General features: G+C 42.6%; 1 protein-coding gene across 3 annotated transcripts in view; it reads left to right on the forward strand.

Annotated features, from left to right (window-relative positions):
- Nucleotides 1-22,369, forward strand: part of cmpk2 (cytidine monophosphate (UMP-CMP) kinase 2, mitochondrial) — a 79,456-nt gene that overhangs the window by 17,683 nt on the left and 39,404 nt on the right. For 2 of the 3 annotated variants that reach the window (XM_053845704.1, XM_053845703.1), the window contains exon 5: nt 14,875-14,918. In XM_053845704.1, the coding sequence (XP_053701679.1) occupies nt 14,875-14,918 (44 nt within the window). Of the gene's footprint in view, nt 1-5,127; nt 8,933-14,874; nt 14,919-22,369 lie in introns of those variants that run through there. The other variant, XM_053845705.1, reaches the window with a different exon arrangement.

Here is a 22,369-nt window from a genome sequence, read left to right on the forward strand (position 1 = left end):
TCAAAACAACACTCCAGTAATTGCTGTTGTTTGAATTGATGCAATAAATAAAGACTTTTGTTTGAATTGATGCAATAAATAAAGACTTTAAAACACAAAATACACAGTGAAATTGATGATTTTATCCATAACCATCCTTCTATTCCGCTGCTTGTTACACAAATATAGACCGACAACCGCTCACTTTGTCGCACTGTCGTAACTATTTTGAGCTTTCACTGAACCTCTCTAGTTTTTTCTACTGTGGGAGGAAACCAGAGGCAACGCAAGGGCCGCATCTCGACTCCACAAAGACGTGGAGTGTTTCTGCATTTCATTCAAATGTCTCACTCCTGGCGACCAATGAGGTTTCACCAAAAGAAAAGAAGCAGTTCTAGGTCAACACTTCTCCACAGTGAGGCGGTTAATGTATATTCGCCAGTAGCCAAACAGCTCAAACACCCTCAGGCCATAATACTCATCTATCTTGCTGTGATTAATATGCACGGAGCGACATTGTAATTTGAAAAGTTACTGGTCCGCTGGATCTCTGCGTTACGGGCCTGTCAGCCCCGAGACACCCACCCCACATGCCGGCAGACTCTGACACCCGTATTGTTTGGCCAGAAAACACTCGCTGTCTGTCCCTCCGACTCTTCAGTTGTTTTTCCTTTTAATCTCTGGCTGTTTGGATGTGTGTGCGTCTCCTCTCCAGCCTCATGAATGTATCACAAGCAGCCTGCAGGCAGCAGATTCGTGGCGTTGCGCGGGGAGATGCGGCGCGAGATAAGATAATAAGAATCGTGGATGTACACGTCTGTCTGAGGCGATGATGAAAGTCTTCTACAAAGTAAAACAAGGCTGGGTAAAATATTTTCACGGACTTCTTGTCAGATGTTTGGGCCGACCGCCATCAGGGAGTCTCTTTCTCTGGCTGGTTACTCCTGTACTCCCACATTCCCTTGCATCTGCTGACCTCCACTTTCTGCTCTTTCTATTCAGATGACCCCAGATTAAACCCTGTTGAAGAATAGGTGGCTGGATTAATATTAACTCCAGCTGTGAAGCGTTTGACAGGAAGCAGCTAGTTAATGTGTCTGTTCAGGAAAGACGGACAGTTAAAATGTGTTGGCAACAGCGTCACTTGAAAAACAAAAAGAGTCAGACACTGTGTCTTTGGTACTGTTTGAAGTAACCTTCGACAACTACACACAATGCCGATGACGTTCAGCAATATTGACGTAAAATTTTGGAAAATACAGCATGTTTTCACAGCCACCTTGTGTTAATGCCCCCCCCAAAACAGGCACATCCAAAAACAAGATAAAACTGTGACTAAATATGTGCTAAAAACAAATGAAATTATCTGTTCATGCAGCTGGATAATTTCACTTGACTAAAGATTGGCATATCAAGAAATGAGATGCATCAGTGACTCATAAAATCAGCAAAATAAGTAAATAAACAAATACAAAATGCGGGTTTTAAGTCGGCATTACTTAAAATGTAACTTTTGACAGCCCAGAAAAGAGTATAATGTATTAAATTTGAGCATAAAATAGAAGAACATTTTAGGTTTTAAGATGATTTTTCTTGGATCGAAGCTTTAAACAGCCCCAGAACAAGTGCAATAAATGTCTGTGTGAAGAGTTTGTTCCAAAATCTTCAAACAAGATTTATTTTGACAGGACACGGCACAGATGTAAAACATATTTTAACAGGTATTTGCCTCATTTCAAGATTTCCTGTGAGAAGTCGAACATGGAGATGAGTTTTTTAGGGTCTTGCTCTTTGTATTTGGTCTCAGACTGGCTGGACTTTATTCACGAGTCATAACTGGTAAAAGGATTCTGGCTTTTTGTTCAGTTTTGTTCACATTTTTGTTCCTAACAAATTCCTAAGTTTCTGAAAACAGTTTGTCAGACTGGTGCTTTTTGTTTCAGCAGAGACCTGACTGGTAAACCAAAGTGTGCCTGCATGCACTGGAGCTCAATTGTGGATCAGTTTTAGACTATCGTCTTGGTCTTGACCTCCAAATGTCTTGTCTTGTCGATAACATCTTGGTCTCGGTTGGTGTGATCTTGACTCCAACACTAAGTCCAACATACTGAAACTACATGACCAACAGAACCATTCCGTGCTGCATTTATTTCAAGACGACTGAACAATTCCTTCCCAATACCTTCACTGACACTGCTATTTGGATGTGTAGTTGAGCCTGTAGCACCGTTCCAAGCGTGATGTCTCCCATTACTTCTTTCAATTGTTTGCAAGCGGCGAGGCAAAGATCACACCTGTTTCCAAAGAATAAAAAAGCCTTACTGGAGGGTTGTTCCCGACTCTAATGTTTATACCATCCACCATGTCGTCCCCACAGGCCACTAAAAAGACTGTGGATTATTTAATAGCGCTGTACTCTGATGGCAGGCTACAGTTTCACTGCCACTTTATGATCCCACGCTGGGAAAGCCATCTTTTGGCGGAAAAGATGGAGAATGCCTGAGCAGCAGCCATTATTCATGCGCTTCAGATGCCAGCACTTGTTACTTATTTGTTTGTGAGGTGTGCGGAAGTCGCGAGGCGGACGAACATCCCTGCTCACATTAAATCCAGGACTGCGGATAAATTGGCGGGAGCTCGGCCGGAGATTGGTTTGATTTACAGCGTAATTACAGTGGTTTTCCGCAGCGCTGATGTGCCTGGCTGTCTTGTGTACGCTTAATAACAATGAAGCTGTCAGGTCTCCAGGCAGCTCTGATGCTACCGGTGGCACGATGTGTGCCGTGGCATATCTCATGTCGCAACCACAAGTCATACGGAGGCATGTTATATGACACCGCAGTCTCCAGTATGTCTGCGCGTTTGAGAGAAATCAGATAAGATAATGCAGTGGAGGGAGAGAGGAGGGCAATGACTAGAACACTCACTGTCAGGGAGGGAGGGCAAGTCTCAGATGGACTCCACACCCCCTCGTGTCTGAGGCGCACTTAAGAAGCCGCGTCGCCGCTCGGAGTGAAAAGGAGAGGCGGAGAGGATGTTTTTCAAAAGCGACTCGGTGCAACTTTCAGGTTTAATTATGGCTGAGATCCAATTGGTTCTGGTGGCGGAAGAGGTGGGTCTCGCTGGAGGTTCAACCAGAGGCTAGAAGTCTGGTCACACAGCCCAGGCTCATGTTTCACGCTGTTGAGTGGCGCTGCTGTGGGTCTGTTCTCATTCACTATTTAAACACAACTTGTGATGTAACATTAAGGTCACAGCACTGTTTTTAATATATGTATCGAGCCCGTCTTATCCATCCTGAGTGAGGCTGGCTTTCTAAAATGTTCATCCCAAGACTCCCACTGCGGAATGCTGGGCTCCTTTCCAGTGAAACCTGTATGTCACTGAACAACTGGGGACTTTCCTGAGCTCTAAATCCCATGTTTAAATGTGGAGACTGGCAGCCATTGAATAGATTTGAGACTAGATTTGAGACTTTTAAACGCCGCATCAAATCAACAAAATGACCTCCATGTCTTAAGGTTTGGGTCTTAGGGTGAATTCCAATTCCTTGCTTAATCCTCAATCTAAAAAAAGCACACCACCGCGGAGTGCAAGGGCTGCCCTGGTGCTCAGGAAGTTGGGTAGCAAGACTGAGGAAACATCCTCAATTTTAAGATATGCCGGCAAGTGCATTAGGCATTGAAGAATACCCATAATGCTTTGCGTATTTTCAGCCAATAGAAAGCAAACAATACCTTGAAAACCAGTGTAATATCTGAGACCATTTTATGGATTCTTTACTTCCTTATCGCATCACGTTTACTTTTATTTGACCATGTTTTGCCAGTGTTCTTCTTCCTCTGAATTGAGAGACTGAGTGCCACGTAACGCTGCTCCCCACAGTCTGAGGACGTATCTGCATTTAAGTTGTCACACATCAGTCACGCATCAGTCATGTCTTTTTGAGGGATGAGGTTGAGGGTTAAGACTAAGAATTGTGTTCGTGGGTTAAATATTGAGGATTTAGGTAGGAAATGGAATTCACTCTTGGTCTCGCCAGTGATGTCACCAGTGTTCCAGAGTCATCAAAACATGCGTTGTTTTCTCCAAACATGCTTTGTGTTTCAGTTCTGAACCAAGCGTGCGGCACAAGCTGCGGCACATTAAAGGCAAAAGGAATGATGATAGCCAAGTACGTTACGCCATTTCGTCCTTTATACACACACAGTACGATATGGAAGTGGCATTACATGTACAGAGCAGAAAGTATTGGTGAAAAATGTACCATAATCGTATGTGAACCGTAGCTTTCAAGTGTGATGTTCATGGGTAACACATTGTAGCCAGTGGTTGCAACCCAAGTGCTGAATTATTCCAAGTCAAACTCGCTTCTTTGGCTCCTGTAGTTCATTGAAACTGTAGCGGCGGCACACGTCAGGATGTTTCAGGGCACTGTGATGGCTGTGTTGAAAGGCCTCTGCTTTTGTGTCAAACGTAGCCTCACCAGCAGCTGACATGACCTCCCACCCTACACGTCTGCTCCCCGGCTCACTCGCCTTCCATCTATTTTCAGCGGTGAGTTTTTTTTTGCGTGACATATATCCACCGCCGCGTCCTCTTCACCTCTCCTCCGTGTCCCCGTGCCAGCTCGGCGCTCTCCTCTAATGCAAAGTGGTCAGCTCCGTCTGATCGCTGGGCTGAGCAGTTCCCACTGCGAGGGACTTGTGGGGCTCGACTGTGTGATTTAAGCAAGCCTGGCTTCCACCAAAGGGCCACCGGAGCAGATGTTCTCATTAAAAATGCAGGCTCTGTGAGCGATGGAGATTGCCTTGTTCCAGGCAGAACCTGGCCGGAGGTTTAAAGCTCTCATTCCTCTCACTTTAAGGCCAGCCAAGACTCAATGCCTACACGTCCTTTCAGCTATGTGGCAGAATACATGAATAATTCCAACAGCACTGCAGCTTAGTTTATTCTGTTTAATTCTCTATTAAAGGAATGGACGCAATCCAACTAGTTCCTTATCAAATATTCTGTTTAAACTCCCACAGTTTGTGGCACCTCCATTGACTTTTGGGTGTTGAGGTCCCTGAGAAAACAAACAACGCCAATAGTGCAACATTAGCTTAGCGCTAGCATGCAGATGACTGTGAACACTTTTGGTTTCAGGGGCTTAAGAACAAGCTGCTCCTGACAGCTTGGGATGTTCCGGCCTTTCCAGCTGGCACCTCCGGGGCTCCTGGTGCATAAACAGGAAACTTCAGAGCACTAAAGGGTGATGCAGCACTCCAGAGGGAAGAGCAACGACAACAGCACGCAGATGCTTAATAGAAAGAAAAGTAAGAGAGCCATTTTTCTTCCCACAAAAACAAACCAACAATGGGACTTCAAGAGAAAGCTTGTAGTTTGGGCGTTTTTATTGGACCAGCTACCTTTGAGGATTGTACCTTGACTGACTCTCATGACCTGAAGTACATTGTTTATCGTTTTGTCACAATTCAGTGCTGTTGAAACAGTATTTTGAAAAAAAAAAAAGACTATTTTTTCTGATTTAACACAGAAAAATAGCATTGTTAAGCACAAAATGTCCTTGAGAAGAGGTCACTTTGCAAGAATATGAACTGAAAAGAAGTTCTGCCACATCAGCCAGCCTTCTCCATTTTAACCTTTCTTGGTTGTCGTCCCTTGTCACACCTGTCCTCCGTTAGTTGGCTTCCTCTTCTTCCTTTCCTCAGCACCTCTGCCCACTCTTTTGCCTCTTGATGTGCCTAAACAACTAGTATGGCAGCCCCAGCTTCTCTCATATACTCACATTTGATCTTGTTCTACCTCGTAAAATTCAGTATCTTAATCCTTGCCACTTCTATCTCTTTGTCTCTAAAACACCTAACACGGCAGGTCTATCAATAGTCCTGTTGAGCTTGTCTCCACCCTGACTGCATTCTCTTCTTCAACTCCCTTGAGCTCCATTACTCTGGATCCTAATTCTTGGAAATCGCTTTTCACTACCTCAACCCTCCGCAACTTCACTCTAGTGTAATATGTGTGAGAGTTCTTGTTTATCCGCCTTGTCCTGGGACCCCAGATTGCACCATGCAGGGACCTTGTGTGGTATTTCCCACAGTGTCCTCAGTTTCCCATTGGCTGAAGAACATCCTCAGCAAGGTGACCAGTTCTTAACTTCATGAAACTAACCCCAAATAAAACCTGTTTCAGCCTCTTTATTTCATTCCCAACTTAGCTACTTGAGATACACTCCAACAAACATTTCACTGTGGTTCACACCAAGATCATCAATATGTAAACATGAAATTTTTCTCCCTGGAACATGGTCCCCCCCAAATGAGTGAAAGAAAGGACCAAGAATCTTCATGATCCTTCCGCATAAAATCTCTGATTTATTAAGTATATTCTGGCAAATAGTTTCTACAAATGGATCTGTATTTTCATCCAACATGAGTGGTAATGGTCGTGTCACACACACCGACTTCCCTGGATATTTCCCACTGCTACTTTGCAGTTTGACCTTCCTGGTCAACTTTATTGAAACAGTTCTTTGTGCCGGCTGTTTTTCTCCAATTTACTCCATAACAAGGTTTGGTTTCCTGAGATACATGTGACCATCTTTAGATCTGTGTCTGTAATCTCAGGCGTACGGATGGGTGCTCCTCACAAGGCTGTGTGCGCCTTATGTGGGAGGAAAAGGTACTGATGGATTATGGTCCTCACCTTTGAGACTGACCCCATTACTGGCCTTTAACCTACCCTCCCACTAACCCACCCTGTAACCCTTATCCTTCTGTTCTCTGAGCCCTTTTCCTTGTCCTGCTTTACAAACACAACATCCAGTGCTGACAACACATTTTTCACCGGACATAGTTTGTAAAGATGCTGATGTTCACCAGGGCCCTTTGTGAAAAGTAGTTTATTGAAATGTACGATGAGTGCACTTATTTTATACAAAAACTGAGGAAGTATACTGGAACTTACTTTTGAAAGTAACACACTGACGTATACTCAAGTATGCCTAATAAAATTAACTTCAAGAATACTTCCTTCTTAGGGATTTCAAGCATATTATTGAGGCGATCCAGAAGTAAACTTTACTTTTGCTCTGGTATTTTGTTGTCATTTGACAGTTTGTGCTCTCATTGAATTGCGAGACAACTAATTCAAGTGTGGCCCTCTGCCGGCAACCAAATGATATATATGGTAGTTGACTATAAGCACATCACCAGCTGTATATGTCTGGAAGGTGACTGTATGCTCCATTGGATGGTGCACATGGTTAACACTTTTATAGCATTTTCACCTGTAAATAATGTGATCTTTTAATATACAATGAATAACTGAAGTGTGGATAAGAAGCTTATACCTAGTACACTAGTTGTATACTTACTGAATACTTGAAAGTTTACTTAAAGTGTTCCAGTTTGAAGAGATATAAAATGAGTACACTGTCTGTATACTTCCTACTACTCAAGTGTACTTTATAAAATTGACTTCAACTATACTAGTTTTCACTGGTGGTGGGAAGATGAGGTTTCATGACACAATATTAAAGGGTTGATGAAGTTTCATGTGAAGGTTTTTTGCCCTTTTATTTTTGTACTTGCTCTGAGAGAAACCTTCCAGCTGCTTGGGAAAACAAATATTTCTTGCAAAGATCAAGCAATTGTTCCAGGCATAGGCCAGCAACGACCAAGAAAGTTAGTGCATGTTAAATCACTCACACACCGTTGTTTATGGAGCATTGTTTGTAGCACCCATCTCAATGATACTCACTAATGATTTACCAGGGCAATATGAAGGGAGAAATACTGCCGGGCATTTTACATAATTCACTTTTCCCCCTCCTAAAAATGGCACTGATGTCACTGGGTAGATTATTGGCGAAAGAGACGGTTCATTATGCCCAGCGATATCTCTTCCTGTCTGTCAGTTGCTCTGAAATGTATATAGTCCATAAAACAAATGGCAGTTGTGTAGAACAGATTGTGTTGTTAAAGTAAACATTGTTTGTAACATTCGAAGGCAAGCAGAATTTCAACATAAAAAGAGCAATAACCTCTGTGTTACAGAGATTTATGCATCTCTGGATGGCGCGCTTCCTCCGTGCTGAGGATTGCCAGGTTGTAAATTAGGAAATGCCTTTTGGCAAAGAGTGTACCCACTTCTTATTCACACACAAACACACACATATGCTGTAGCAGAGTGTGAAAAGCTTAGAAAGTTTACGGAAGGAAGCACAAAAACATCAACCAGTAATGATAAATAAAACCGGGAAGGATGTGTCCTGTTGGGCAGCTTCTTTTATGATGCCCAATTCTGGTACATTGCGGAGGAAATGTTGCACTTTTGGCTTTTGGATTCAGCCATTCACTTGAGCGTGTTGGTGAGGTAATTCGGACAGACTGCTTGGTCCAAACGCACATCCATTTTTCACTTCTTTTTCTCGTTTCTTGTCATTAGAAACACAAATATATTTGTTGAAAATGACAAATTGCTTGTGAATACTAATGCTACATCGGTGTTATGTTGAGCTCACAGGGGTGCCACGCAATATGTGTCGCCCATCATACGGTAATTCTCTTTTTTTTATTACGATTTCATGCAACTTGTAAAGTGGTTATTGCTACTATTTTGCTGTCATCAATGGCTTCAGTCCACTTTATTCCTACTGAACAGGAATGTCAATAAATCATCCTTGAATCCAAAATGACTCTTTGTGGTTTCACATGTACTTTTCTTTTTTGCTTAAGTGTGTGCACTTCTTGTGGACATCGACGTTTCTATCGAGACGTGAAGTATTTATTGATTAAAAATCAATATAGGAAACTTAAAATGTCAATACAGCAGTGATGAGGTATCATGAAACAGTATCTCTGGATTGATGAAACAATGTTCTAATTTTCAGAGGCCGACTAGTGGGGCTCTTGGTTTAGAAATGGTGTGAGGTTTCATGGAATGAACATTTTACCGGAGACAGTGCCATCTGGTGGCCTCTGAAAATCAGGACACTGTTTCATGAAACCTCATCTACCCATCGCAACAATACAGTATTCAACTGTCCAACATTGCAAGATTTTAGTACATCGAAAAAAAACAACAGTTCCTGAAAGTATAAGCATTTTCAAAAGCGGAAGTGGAGTGTAAATTTGTGTTTATCAATTGACCAAAAAGACAGCTGTTGTGATGTATTTGTCAAGAACCTGAGATCATGTCGGTCACAAAATGCGTCTGGCTGTACCTTATCACGCACTTTTATTAGTTGCCAACAACAAATAGGCTCATTAATTGATAAATGACATTCAAATCTTGAAGTTAAATAGTTGTTAAGTCATTTAATATCCACATTAAACGTCCATATAACTTTAACACATCAATAAATTTCAATAAACATAATTACAGTGTTATAATATCAAAGAAAAAAAACTACCCTCCAGAGAGGCGACAGATCAACTGAAAAGTCCAAGTGCTTTATCTGTCTCTTGGTCTGGAATCAGACATAAACTGAGAGTCGTCTGGCTGATCCGCGTGAGCACTCTTGTAAACAGCAATTCCCAGTCTGGCTCACTTTATTGATGGAGTGACACGGCTGCATATCTAATGGAATGACAGAGGGAGAGTGAAGAGGCTGCTGGGTATGATCCATTTATAAGCAGGCTAATAACAAAGCATGGGCCTGGGATGAGCAGGAGGATCTCTATTTAATCAACAATCCATCATTAGGATGTGACTTTCCCGTAAGACACGGCGCATCATTAATTTACACACACCAGACGCGCGCACACACAGGACGGCAGTTACTGGAATATTAAAAAACTTTGCCACAACTCTGAAAACTGCACTCCATCCATTGCAATGTCACCCTCACGTTCATGGCCGCGGCAGCCTCAAGGGTCAGCCGGTGGTTTTTCGGGTGGCAGTTTGAGGTTAAGGTAGCAGGTCGCTGGTTCTTTTCGGTCACTCACGTACACGTGTTTCTCTTTGAAGGGGTTGGTTTTGTCTGGCGACAGCTGAGTGAGCTGTCGGGCCACTTTTTTTGTGTGTGTTTTCTTGTACATTATTTTCGCTCTGCTGTGCTTATACATGAGCACACGCAGAAGCATCCGACTTGCTGGCACTGCTTGCTAATACGGGATGGCAAACAGTGAGCGGGCCAGTTGGGCAGCTGGCCTGTATTAAATTGGATCTCCGGGTTCCCCACTGTTCAATGAGTCTTAAAGCCATATTAAAAGCAGCTCCCGCAGCTCTGTGCTAGTGGGAGAACGTGGACGTTGGCCAACGCGAGCAGTTTGGTGCCAACCGCGCCCCTGGAGGACTGCATCTGCTCCCACTAGCCGCCGTGGCCCCTTTACGTTCAGCGTGACATATCATCCCGTGGGCCCGTATGCTAATGCTACTACGCTACATGTGTTGTGACGCCGGCTGCCTGTTACGTCTCGTGATCTCATGTGCACGTTAAAGCCGTGATGACTTTATGAATGTTTACGGTATGGCTGTGTTTGATTCACGGGCGAACGTATCAATGCACAAATTACAATGTCTGCTGTCATTTGACTCCTAAGTGGTGATTTCCTCCCTTCTTTTGGAATTTATGCAGAGTCGGATTCAATCTGTCGACTTGCCAGTAGGAGGAAGGAATGTGTTCCAGTTGCTGCTCGAAGACCGGCCACTCAGTGAGGCGCAGATTGCGTGGGCAGATGCTGCTTTATGCACAGAGCTCATTTTTATCACCGCCGTGTACTTTACACCAGTGACATAAAGCTAGTGGTGCAGTCATGCCTGAAGGAAGTGAGAAAGGGTTCTTGTGAAATCATTTGCCTTTGTGTCTCACATATGAATGATCCTTGCCAAAACAACTACGCTGCGTTTTGGAGGAGATTAGAACTATTTCACGATGGAAGCCAACCGGGTTCCTTTTTGTCGACTGTCATGTTTTTAGGAAACATGCTCAACTTCTCGGAGTCGGATCGTGCCTCCGTGGTTTCAGTCGTTAAGTTTAAGGGGGCAGTTCCGTCGGTTGTAAACAACTTTATTTACACAGCATCTTCTACAAAGTGTTTTCACTGGTGGCACGGCAGAGAGTTGTTAGAGCTGTCACCGTCGCTGCTGCAGCCTTTTTACTCTTTCTGCTGATTTCCACTGTTTCTTTCCCTCTGAGAGTGTCTGGAAGGAAACAGGTATATTAGAGGGACGGCTCTTGTAAAACAGGTTGGAGACCAAGTTAGGGACACATGGTGCGGATAGTGAGCATGTGGGATGGAGGAGAATGTTAGGGCTGGAGAAACCGAGTAAAAAAAAGAAAATATGACAGGAATAACTTTGTCCTTGAGCGCATCATCGTACTTGCTACTACACTACACTTTAGCTTATAGGCACCTTCATAGTCTGTAATCGCACCTTTTGGCAACAGAACCATGGCAGAGTGCTGTTGTTTCTCAAGCTACATAAGAAAGCTAAAAAGATCGGAAATTCCATTCCAAAAACTCACATTGACAGATGAATCCCAGTGCCATTTCACTTCAGAAAGTGTTCTACCTAGCTGAAAAATATGGTAAGAAAACCATTCGTACGAACAGGTTCATACAAATGCGCACTAACACATCAATGTATATGGAGCTGCTTGTGACTTCCGTTGACTGAAAATGGCTCTACAAGTCCGCCTTTGTACGCCTGCTTCACGATCTATTGGCCACTTCGTATTGGGGTTCTACTGTTCCCCTGTACCCTCCATTTGTCCGAAGCACACTTGGGATGTCTTTGATGGCGCCATCTTGCCTTCCCATTTTTGACACCAATGTTCACCGAGAGTTCCGAATACCAATCTACATGATCCCAAGTGAACATATCATTGTGGCAATGTTGTAATGGACACCATGGTTACCTTTCCAATTTTGCTTAAAAGATAAGTCTATCCCTTAAAAAATGTATTTTGAGCCATGAATAGGATTCTCCTCTTAGCGTTGTACGATTCCCCACACATTTAAATCCACGTTTATTCCACCAGATTAGCATTCCAAGCCTAAACCCTGGTCTGTGGTTGAAGAAGACCTGTCTCTCCAGCTGCCACTTTGGCCCTGGCCCTGGGAGAATTGGAAGGGATAATGGGAGTCGTCTTATAAGTTTGTTTGCCTTGTTAGTGCGATTGTTTTCTCACAAAGCTAATTAACTGGCTTGGCCTCAGGGACCTTCCGTCCTACACCCCACTATCAGCACCCACCCACCCACACCCACGCAGAGATATACCCATTCATCTCTCCGTTCCCACCTTGTTCACCCCTTCAGCCTCCTCCCCTCTCAGCCTCAGCACCCCTCTGTCTTTGCTTCCTGTCATGTGTAAATTGATGGAGAGTCTCGTGATTGTCTGCGCGGTCCCAAGGTGCCTTTCCTCACGACTGAGGCATCCTCCGGATTCCTCCCGCTCTACAGTTGATTACGATAAATCAATCTGAGGGGTCAAACACTGGGGCTGGGGCACTGTCATCTCCAGTGGCTGTGCGGGTACGCCAGACCCGGATAAGAGCCCCTCTCCCGGAACCTGGCTGACCCCTCGACCGCTCTCGTTTCCGCGGTGAAACCTTCATTACGGGACAAATCTGTTCCCTCGCTTTGAAAAAAGGGAAGAAGAGGTGCTAGACAGTTGGGCGGGGGGGGGCTCTTGTTTTCATTACTTCACTCTCCTCTACCTCTGGTGGCCTTATATTTCTGCCTGGCAAGGCTGGAATCAGACGCCGTACAGCAGAGCAAAGCAATAACGCCATCCCTCTGGCCGGAGCAGCAAATAGTGCCAGAGATTGAATCAATGGCTCAGAGGAAAAGCAGGGCCAAATCAATAGAAACCCGACTGTTTGCTTCTCTGCTTTGAAGGTGAATCCAGGCCTTGCTACATAAATTGGACTAATTGAGGAGCATGCTAGGATACAAGCCCTGTACAAAGCACGACATGATGCTCACATGTGAAATTCATCATCCCCGCAAGTGCAGACATGGAGATAACAAGCGGCATTAAGTCCACGCAGAAAAGTGTCGGCAAGAAGTTGCGCCAGCGCAAAACCATCATCCAGGCTCATTAAAGTGGAGGTGCACACGCCTCAGCCTCTGGAGCTACAGAGCAGGGCTCTTCACCTTTTTCATCTCGGGGCCCAACCTTTTTCAGAACATGTGGATTCAGGGCCCATTCAAGGAACTGAACTGAATGACTGATTTCATTTGTGTTCAATAAGCACAGATGTCAACAAACCAAAACCTTGTGAAATGACATGAAACCATGTGATCAGCGGCAAAATTTTTGTCATCGAAACGATACACTTGATGCAAACTGTTGGAAAAACTGTACAGAATTAATACAATTCTGAATAAAATAAATATAATAAAACAATAAATAATAATGATAAAAGATTTAATTTTCCATAAACCCTAAAGAACACAATACATTGTCTCAACATTTTTGAATTAATTTGAATTTTAAAAACTGCTCCAAGAAGCTTTCACGAACAGTGTTTACTGTGAGCGGTGCCATCACTTTCTTTATCATTTTGTTTTTCAAGAACTTCTCCACAAATTTGCAGCTTAAACTGAGCGTCTCACAGCCCAGAAGTGTGTTGATTTCATTTGTGTTCAATAACCATATTTAATCTACTTTCATGTAAACAAAGCAAAACCTTGGGCAATGACATGAAACCATGTGATCAGTGCAGGTTATTTATTTGTCAGAGAAAAGTCCAACCAGCGGCAGAACCAGGTGCAAGTCATAGTCAGAAAAGTGGGAAAAAACTGTACATGTACATGAATAAAATTCAAAATAAAATAAATATAGCAAAGGTATGTATATATGTCAGTATAAATAATTTTATTTTCAAAATAAATTCTAAAGAAGATATAAGTAAAGTCTAAATGAAGCTATCAGCAGAAACTTTTCTAAATCATTTTAAGAAGTTTTCATGAACAGTTTTTACTGTTGGGGTGCCATCTTTTTCTTTATCATTTTTCTTTTCAAGAACTTCTCCATAGTTGGAAACTATCACAGATTTGCAGCTGTCAAGTCAATGCAGTGACACACTACTGCCACCATATGTGGCTAATGTATTGAAACTAAGCATCTCGTGGCCGACAGAGGTGTAAAACAAAAGGGGTGCCTCAGCCCGATGGTTAAGAATCACTGGATTGGATGGCTTTTATTAGTCCCACAGTGGGGAAACTCAACATCATACACAAATTAAACAAGTGAATTCACTTCCATCCGAAACTTTAGGTCACACTGAACATGTTTTGCTTCCACAGTATGCATTCATCTTTTTCACCTCTACACCCTTTAGTAAAAGTGATAAGTAAAAGTGACGTTTTTCATTGAAAAACTGAAGTGGAATTTTAAAATTCTCATTTGAATCTCAGAAATATTATGAGAAAAGTCAAAATACTCACATTAAAGTGAGTATTGAATTTTTATCTGGGCAATGAATTCCATGGTTCACCACTTGTCCTCTGGCCATAAACTACGCTATCAAAGGTCGTGTGTTGTAGCGTCAGTGATTTAAATGCTCCTTATTCAGGCGAAGTTTCTCGTATCTGCAACCTGAGCGCTGGTGGCTCGTCAGGAGAAATGCTTGTCGCAAACATGTTCGCTCCTCAGCTTCTTCAAAATCAAACCTCACATCTGCTTTGTCAAATGCCTACTTTTGAGAGTCAGTGGGAGAAAATATACTTCAACATTTTCTTCTGGACGGAAGTGTATTAGCACTCAGACGCTGCTGACTTTGAAGGTAGCCACTTTGAACTCACAAAGGCGTCAAATCCGTGCTTCAACCTTGATTTTAATAAGGTGTGTGTCCCCGTAAGTCCAGAGAACTCATCAGCACACACGACTAATTAAAAGCATCAACCTAAAGCTACTGTTCTTTCAATTATTTCCAGGCGAGAACGGCGCTCCAGCTACAACAAAAACACGATCGATCAAGGTGAGCGACCCTTCTAATCATGTATCTGTCACTGAGGAACAAATGCTGTTCAAACCTTGGAAACTATTGGCTGGTCAAGTTGAGATCTTCCTCCAGACCTCATTTCGTCTGAGGTCCCTGATGGGGGTGGGGTGCAAAGGTCAAGCTCATTTCGACCGGCCTGAGTTAATAAGTTTGGTCATAATGGCATGAACAACAGGGGGCGTTCACCCTGTTAGCGGAGCTGCATGTTAGAACACCGGCTCCGTCTAAAGGGAGCGAGGAGGGAGGCGGAATTGAAAGATCTCTGTTGTAGACAGGCTCACAATGTAGCAGGAGGGAGATTTGAGTCCAAATGAAATGATTGTATCAGATAGAAATCGATAGCAATCCATGCCTTCCTTAATCCCGCTCTGGCTCCCAGATCAGTCCCCAGAGCAGGCAATCTCTCAGCCGTCATTACGACACGCAGGTCGATAGCGGGCAGCGAGGCCTTTGCTTAAGTTTCTGGCTGCACTACACAAGTGTTGGAGAGGAGTAAGAGATCATGATGAGACACACAGGGTGCTAGTGGAGGTGAAGTACACTACTCCGAGTGTTGGACTAAATGAAAAAGAAAGGACATCAGTACCTTGGCATAGCTAACTTTTCCGTTGCTGTCAGGGGTTTTTGCGTGACAGTATGTCATGTCTGTTTTATGTGGCCCATGTTGTCTGTAGTTGCGTATGTTTGCCTTGAGATAAAGTGAGCAAATGAAATCAGGAACGCATGGTTTTAAGAAAGAGGAACAAAATACAGTGGTACCTCGGTTTTCGAACGTCTCGGAATTCGAACAAATTGGAGTTTGAACAAAAATTTCCAGATTTTTTTGCTTCAGATTTTGAACGAAAATCCAGAACTCGAACAAAAGCTGGAAAAAAACAGAACATGCGCGGACCGATCAGCTGACCCACGACGCGCTTTGTTATTGTATATAACGCAGCCTCTGTATGCAGACGTGTCCCGTTAGCTACATTTACTGACTGTTTTTTCTTCATATTGAGGTGTAAAACCTTTCCTGTCTCCACACTGGACCGTGGTAGAGTGTCACAGGGGAGGTGCTGGAGCGCTCACTCCAGGGTTTGATGTCCTGTTGTGGGCTGGAGCTGGGACAGGGATGAGGCGAGTCTGGGACAGAGCCTGACTTGGTTTATGACTTTGTCACAGCCAAACTGCACAGAAGCGCACATTCAGAGCTGGACACGCACCGGGCACCTCTTCACTTCTGGAGAGACCTCACTCACTCGGCAACCCCTCCCACATGCAGCGGCCACACACATAGAGGAACAGCCACCTGCAGCAGACACTCTACATTCACTCCTACAAAAGACTATTTTAAGGCTTGGAACGCATTAGTTCTTTTTCCATTCATTGTAATGGGAAAAATCGATCCAGATTTCGATTTGGAGAGATTAATTTTACAAAAATCTTCAGGGCTATGACTGAACATGCTTTTTAAAAAAAATAAAAAAATAAATAAAATAAAATAAGAATAATGCACGTAGTATAAAGAAGAAATATTTTTTCTCGTAAGAGCGGTGGATCAAATTTTAATTGAATTTATTAATATTTTATTTCGACAGTATAGTTAAAAACATTTCAATGTACATGGAACTGTTTTGCTATTATGGGCGATGAAGCCTATGTTTTATGTGTTTTATATGTCTATGTTTTGGTCTATAACCCTCCATGACCCTTTTTTTTTCCCCACCAAACATAACATTCATTAATAATTAAAGATAATTTCCCCAAACATGAGGCTTAAAGAGCCCAACAACAATTTACAGCAAAAAAAAAAGTGTTGTAAACAACAGCTAATTTGTGTGTTTATCAGATGAAATATTAAACTGGGCAGATCATTAACATCACTGTCCTGCGCGGTGGGAAGCTTTGATCAGTGCCGGTGGGTTCAGTCTCCTGTTCTGCAGTCGAGTCACAGCCTCGCTCCAAAATCCCTCCATTAAAACCGGCTGCTTTAATGATGGCCGTGATTTTAATCAGGGGCGCGGTTTTCCTCGCAGGTCCTGAAGGTCTGCTGCGCACATCCACTTATCTCTTTCTTAAGACTCCCATTCTAATTTCCAAGCTCCATCAAAGTTGGCTCCTGACGCGCGTCGAGCCGCTGTTTGGCTCTGCACATCCCACGAACACTGCAACAGTCATTAATTCCACCAGGATCAATATTCTATTCAGCGAACACATGGCACGGACGGCGGCGCGGGAAATCTGGCTGTAAAGAAAGGAGGGTAGAGATTTAAATAATAAAGAAAGGAGGTATACTCCGTCCTTATGTCTCCCATCTTCCGTGGATTCTCTTTCCACTGGAAGCCTGCTGGCAACAAGCCACTTCTCCCAGCAGTTCGGAAGGGCTTCAGACACTCGCTGTAATTACCACCACACACTGCTGCTGTCACAAAACTCCACTCGCCCTCTGGTCATAAAAAAACACTCAGAAGAATATTTAGAAATGCATTATTCAAAGTGATTGTTCGCGCTCAATTATTCATGGAGCTTGGGCGAAGAGGAGATTTGCATCTTCATGTTGTAAATATTATTAATCTTGCCAATTACAAAATTCTCCGCCGCTCCAAACTCTTCAAATGACGGCGAGCAATAAGCAGGGCTTTTTAAAGTTCGAATAAATGTTCAGACGCTGGGAGTCATTTGTATGAATTCCATTAGCTGATGCAGGTTATCGCTGGAGTGTGAGATAAATCCACGCAATCGCTACATACCATAAATAAGAGATGTATTGAATTATTATCTTTCTGACTTCAAAAGCTTTGTTTTGGTTTGGGAAGTCAAAGCTGTGTTTCCATTTCTTACATAAGAGAACAGCGGTGGGTGATGCTTCAATGGCAGTGTCTAGTTTTACATTTCTCTTCCCATTATTTTGGTTCAGTGACTTGTAGGTCAGTTGGAAAGAGAGACTGATTCTCTGAATACCTGAGCTGGAGATGTCGCCCTGAGAATGGTCTGCATCAGAATAAGGTTTTATCTTGTGAGTTTATTTTGAGTATACATGCAAAAATCTGGGATAAAAAATGTTTTGAAAAGTGAAATTCATGTAAATATCCTCCTCTTCCACAACCGTGACCTATCTTCACTAGTCATACAGTACCTTGCCTCATTTCGTACATACATCGGAGGAACGTTCCATTTAATGAGTCTCTTTAACACATTCTCACTCCGATGTCGTAGCATACCGACAACAACGGGGCTTCTACGTATTCGAATTTTAACAGATAGCGAACATAAGCATCAACGGCGGCACCAGAAAAAAAAGTATTTACACTTGGAGGAAGTGGATTTGACAGCGTATCGATAAAAGGAAATTCCGACTTTTTTCTCTGGAAACAGGCTAACTAGATTTGCGCACCAGGCGCCTCGAGCATCAGACTACAGCTATTATTATTTCTTTTGGATTTTTCAGTTAAAAACATGCCAAAAATGACTGTGATCAAATCCTAGACGTGTCACGATGTTTCCACCTGAGATTTCATCTTTAAAAAGAGATAATTTTTCTGATGTCATGGGGGCTCGCTGACATGTAGCGCACACCCTGCACGGAGCGGTGGTCTAGAAAAATGCTGTTTTTTGGGGGCGGGGTTCCTTGTGCGCCCTCACATTGGCTAAAACCAGTCCTGACACCGTGGCACGTCTGGACCGTCACGCATAACTCTTAATATTACAGTTGTTCTATGTCGTCTTTTCTACAGGATGGCTCGGGTAAGTGCTGACCAAATGGTGATCAGAGTTCTTCCAACAGTTCTAACAGTTCCATCAGGAATCTGGGTATGATCAGTGGTTGACTGTCAGCCGAGTGTGTTCTGTGGCAGAGAGACGCTCTCATCTACCCATCACTACTGTACCTTATCTTAACAGTTGAACTGAAGTGACTTACCCCTACATCACTTTAGTTTTCTCGAGCCAGAGGCTTATGGGGCTAAACCAGCGTCACCTTATATTAGCATTGAAAAAAAAGAACATTGGCTGAAAAAAAAATATAGGAATTGAAAAAAGGAATATTGGCTGAAAAAAAAAAGAATATCGGAATTGAAAAAAAAGAATATTGGCTGACAAAAAAAATATAGGAATTGAAAAAAAGAATATGACTGAAAAAATAATATAGGAATTGAAAAAGGAATATTCTGTGAAAAAAATATAGAAATTGAAAAAAAGAATATTGGCTGAAAAAAAAATATAGGAATTGAAAAAAGGAATATTGGCTGAAAAAAAAGAATATCGGAATTGAAAAAAAAGAATATTGGCTGACAAAAAAAATATAGGAATTGAAAAAAAGAATATGACTGAAAAAATAATATAGGAATTGAAAAAAGAATATTCTGTGAAAAAAATATAGAAATTGAAAAAAAGAATATTGGCTGAAAAAAAAAAAAATCAGAATTGAAAAAAAATGTTGGCCGACAAAAAGAATATAGGAATTGAAAAAAGAATATTGGCTGAAAAAGAATATAGGAATTGAAAAAAAATATTGAAAAATATAAATATAGAAATCTATTCTTATTTTTAATATTCATACCATTTTAGTTTTCTACCTGAATACAAAAATGTTTCAGCCAATATTCCGTTTTTTCAATGTGTCGTTCGAGTTCTCTTCAAGGTGTTTTAGCGTGGAGGGCGGGGTTTGCGCCGTGTCTGCAGGTCATCTGCATATTGGTGTAACGTTCAGTGTTCGACACTTGGTTGCCCTGTGTTTCATTTCGGCTATTTCCCCCAATCTGCATATTTTCAATGCCTCAGTGAAACTTCTTTGTGACGACCGCAGTTGTCCGACACTGCATTCCCAGTGTTTTCACATGAAGGTGTGTTTGCGCAACACAGAGAAGCTCATATTGATTCTCAAGCATGATTGATCTCTGGATTAAACCGATAAATTCATTATTCATGGTGACACATCCTCCTAAGTGTCTCCATAAAATATGGCCTTGGAGAGGCTTTACAGTAAAGAGCGCTGGCGTGTCGACAGCTGAGAAACCAGCCCACTGCATTTATCGATTCCTAATCTCAACCAAATCCATTGACCTGCCGCGGATGACATCAGCATCTGGTTTTGACAGTTCCTTTCACCCGGCTCTTACAGTCTGGCTCTTGTGATGAATGGGAGAGTGACACGTCTCAGTGCTTCAGGATGAGAAATTCACTCTAATTGGCTCTGGCTTAATGAGTCTGGGACTTCCCTTGAAGGGGGAGATAAATCCCCTCCCCCTTGGCACAGAGTCCTAAACTGATCAGACAGACAGGTTCTAAAGCAGAACCAAAACATTTGTTTTTTACACATGCTTTTCCATATCAAGTGGATCTTTCAAGACGCAGCCTTTATGGGTCAGTTTATGATCCCAGTAAATTCCATTAGGAACGGGCTCATTTCACCTGCTATTGGCAGCACCTGAGATGAAACAGATTCTAAGAGCCGGGAGTAAAAATACAGAGCGGAGAACGTCCGAGTCAGCACTTTGTTTTTGCCTAGACTGTGAGGATGAAGTAAGAAAGGAGGAGGGTATGGTTCCTCCTGTAGATGGTGCTGTAGTGAAGCAGAGAGCAGATACAAGAGTGGATCCCATTCGAGTGTTTACATATAAAAAGTCAGAATGTAGCAAGTGCTTACTTTAACCAAGTACTTAATGAATGAAAAGTTTCTTGAGACTGCAGAAGTGGGTGATGTTATCGCCGAACAATACGAGAAGAAAGAGTGGCCATGGAGTTGGAGTGTTCAGCAAGCGCTGCCATTCTTGTTGACACGACTCTTGGCAAGCCAAACAACAAAATCAGGAGATGTTACGAGATTTTTCTGCCACTCCAGACTCTTGATTCTCAACCATCTGGGGCTACACAAGGGTTTGCATTGATGGAGACATATTTCTATTCCAGCATGAGAGTGAAATGATGGCCCTAGATGTCGAGCAACCATGGAGATGTACCGTAAAAACGGAGGCCTCGCCCCCTCGCCATTCTTTCTCACCGACCTTCACACTGTAGTTGACTAAAGAAAACCGATAACTTGTCGATGAAGTTTTCAGTTTAAGTCCAGGGTGGTTTTTAGATAATAGATAATAGAAAATACTGGAGCGATGTTTGTCGGACGATTGCGACACAAACTGATCTGGCGCCCGCTTAACCAACAAATTTGACATGAAATGTAGGATAACTTCGCACACGAAAGTCTTGGATTTTGAGTTCTTTGTTTTTGTTTCCAAGAATCCGGCATCTCTTGACCGCTGTAAGCAGTTTTGAAAACAAATCTGCATCATAAGAGCTCTGCTGCGTCCTAAAATCTCATCATTATGAATAATTACAGTCAACAAATAAGCTGTTTTTTGATGTTCGGAACTGTGTGAAACACAAGTTTGTTCACCAGACTGTGTCACACTCCAGTCCAGCGTTCATGTTCCCTGTGATACAGCGTCTATGTCCAGACAAATCAAAGCAGATGCCACATTAAAATGTATCAGAGATACTTTCTTCAAACAAAATGAATCACGTCAAATCACATTAAACACACTGCTCTGGGTTGCTGTCAAATCTGATTCATGTCGAGGAGCGAAGAGAGCGAAAGAAAAAAGCTTAAATATTGAGGGACTCGGAGGGAGAGGACATGTTTCCTTTGTATGCAGACCTTGTTGAAGCTGTGGCAGAGTTCACACGGGGCCGTTTCTGACATATAAATCATCGCCTTTAGACGAATGAATCAACAGTGGCCAGATGTTGCTGCTCAGGACTGAGTTGAGAGGCTGTGACTCTTGTGTGTTTCGGCAGTCCTTTGATGTTTGTCCCAGTTAGGGACACTTTCATCCATCTTAAATTATGTTTTTTTTACACGTGTTCTTTCTTTCACATGATGTATTAAGCTGTGACCTAAAGAACCAGTCGCACTGTAAAAGAGACCTGGCAGAGCTGAGAGAGTTGAGATAACAATGCAGTTTACCTGTTTAACTCTCTTGAATGGCAATTTTTGGTGATAGGAGCCACACATTGCTCCTCTTGCTTTCAGTCAGACATCGCACAAACTATAAGAGCCACTGTCATGCCAGTTTCACAGGTCAAACGACTAGGATCCGCTCGAAAGGTTGAGCAGTCAAATCATGTTTCTACCTCCAGTGAGACAAAATACGAAGCTGCTCTACTGTGACTCCATTGCAGCCCATGATTTGCTCAAAACAAGTCTGAATTTCTGCTTTAATCCCAATGTTTTCAGAAGCAGCAATGCATTTATAAAGGTTTCTGTAAGGCTGACACACTATGTTTGGGTTTGACTTGTGCAGTTTTCCAAGCTGGTTTTCTTATTTTGCAGTTTGACTTGTGTGATTTAATACGTTTCACTTGTAAGAACCGGATCTCTGTCATAACAGACCTGGGCAAACTGCGGCCCGGGATCATATGGGTCCAGATCCCTGTATTATTGTGGCCCTTTT

The sequence above is a fragment of the Synchiropus splendidus genome, chromosome 16, assembly GCF_027744825.2.
Source record: "Synchiropus splendidus isolate RoL2022-P1 chromosome 16, RoL_Sspl_1.0, whole genome shotgun sequence".
NCBI lineage: Eukaryota > Metazoa > Chordata > Actinopteri > Syngnathiformes > Callionymidae > Synchiropus > Synchiropus splendidus.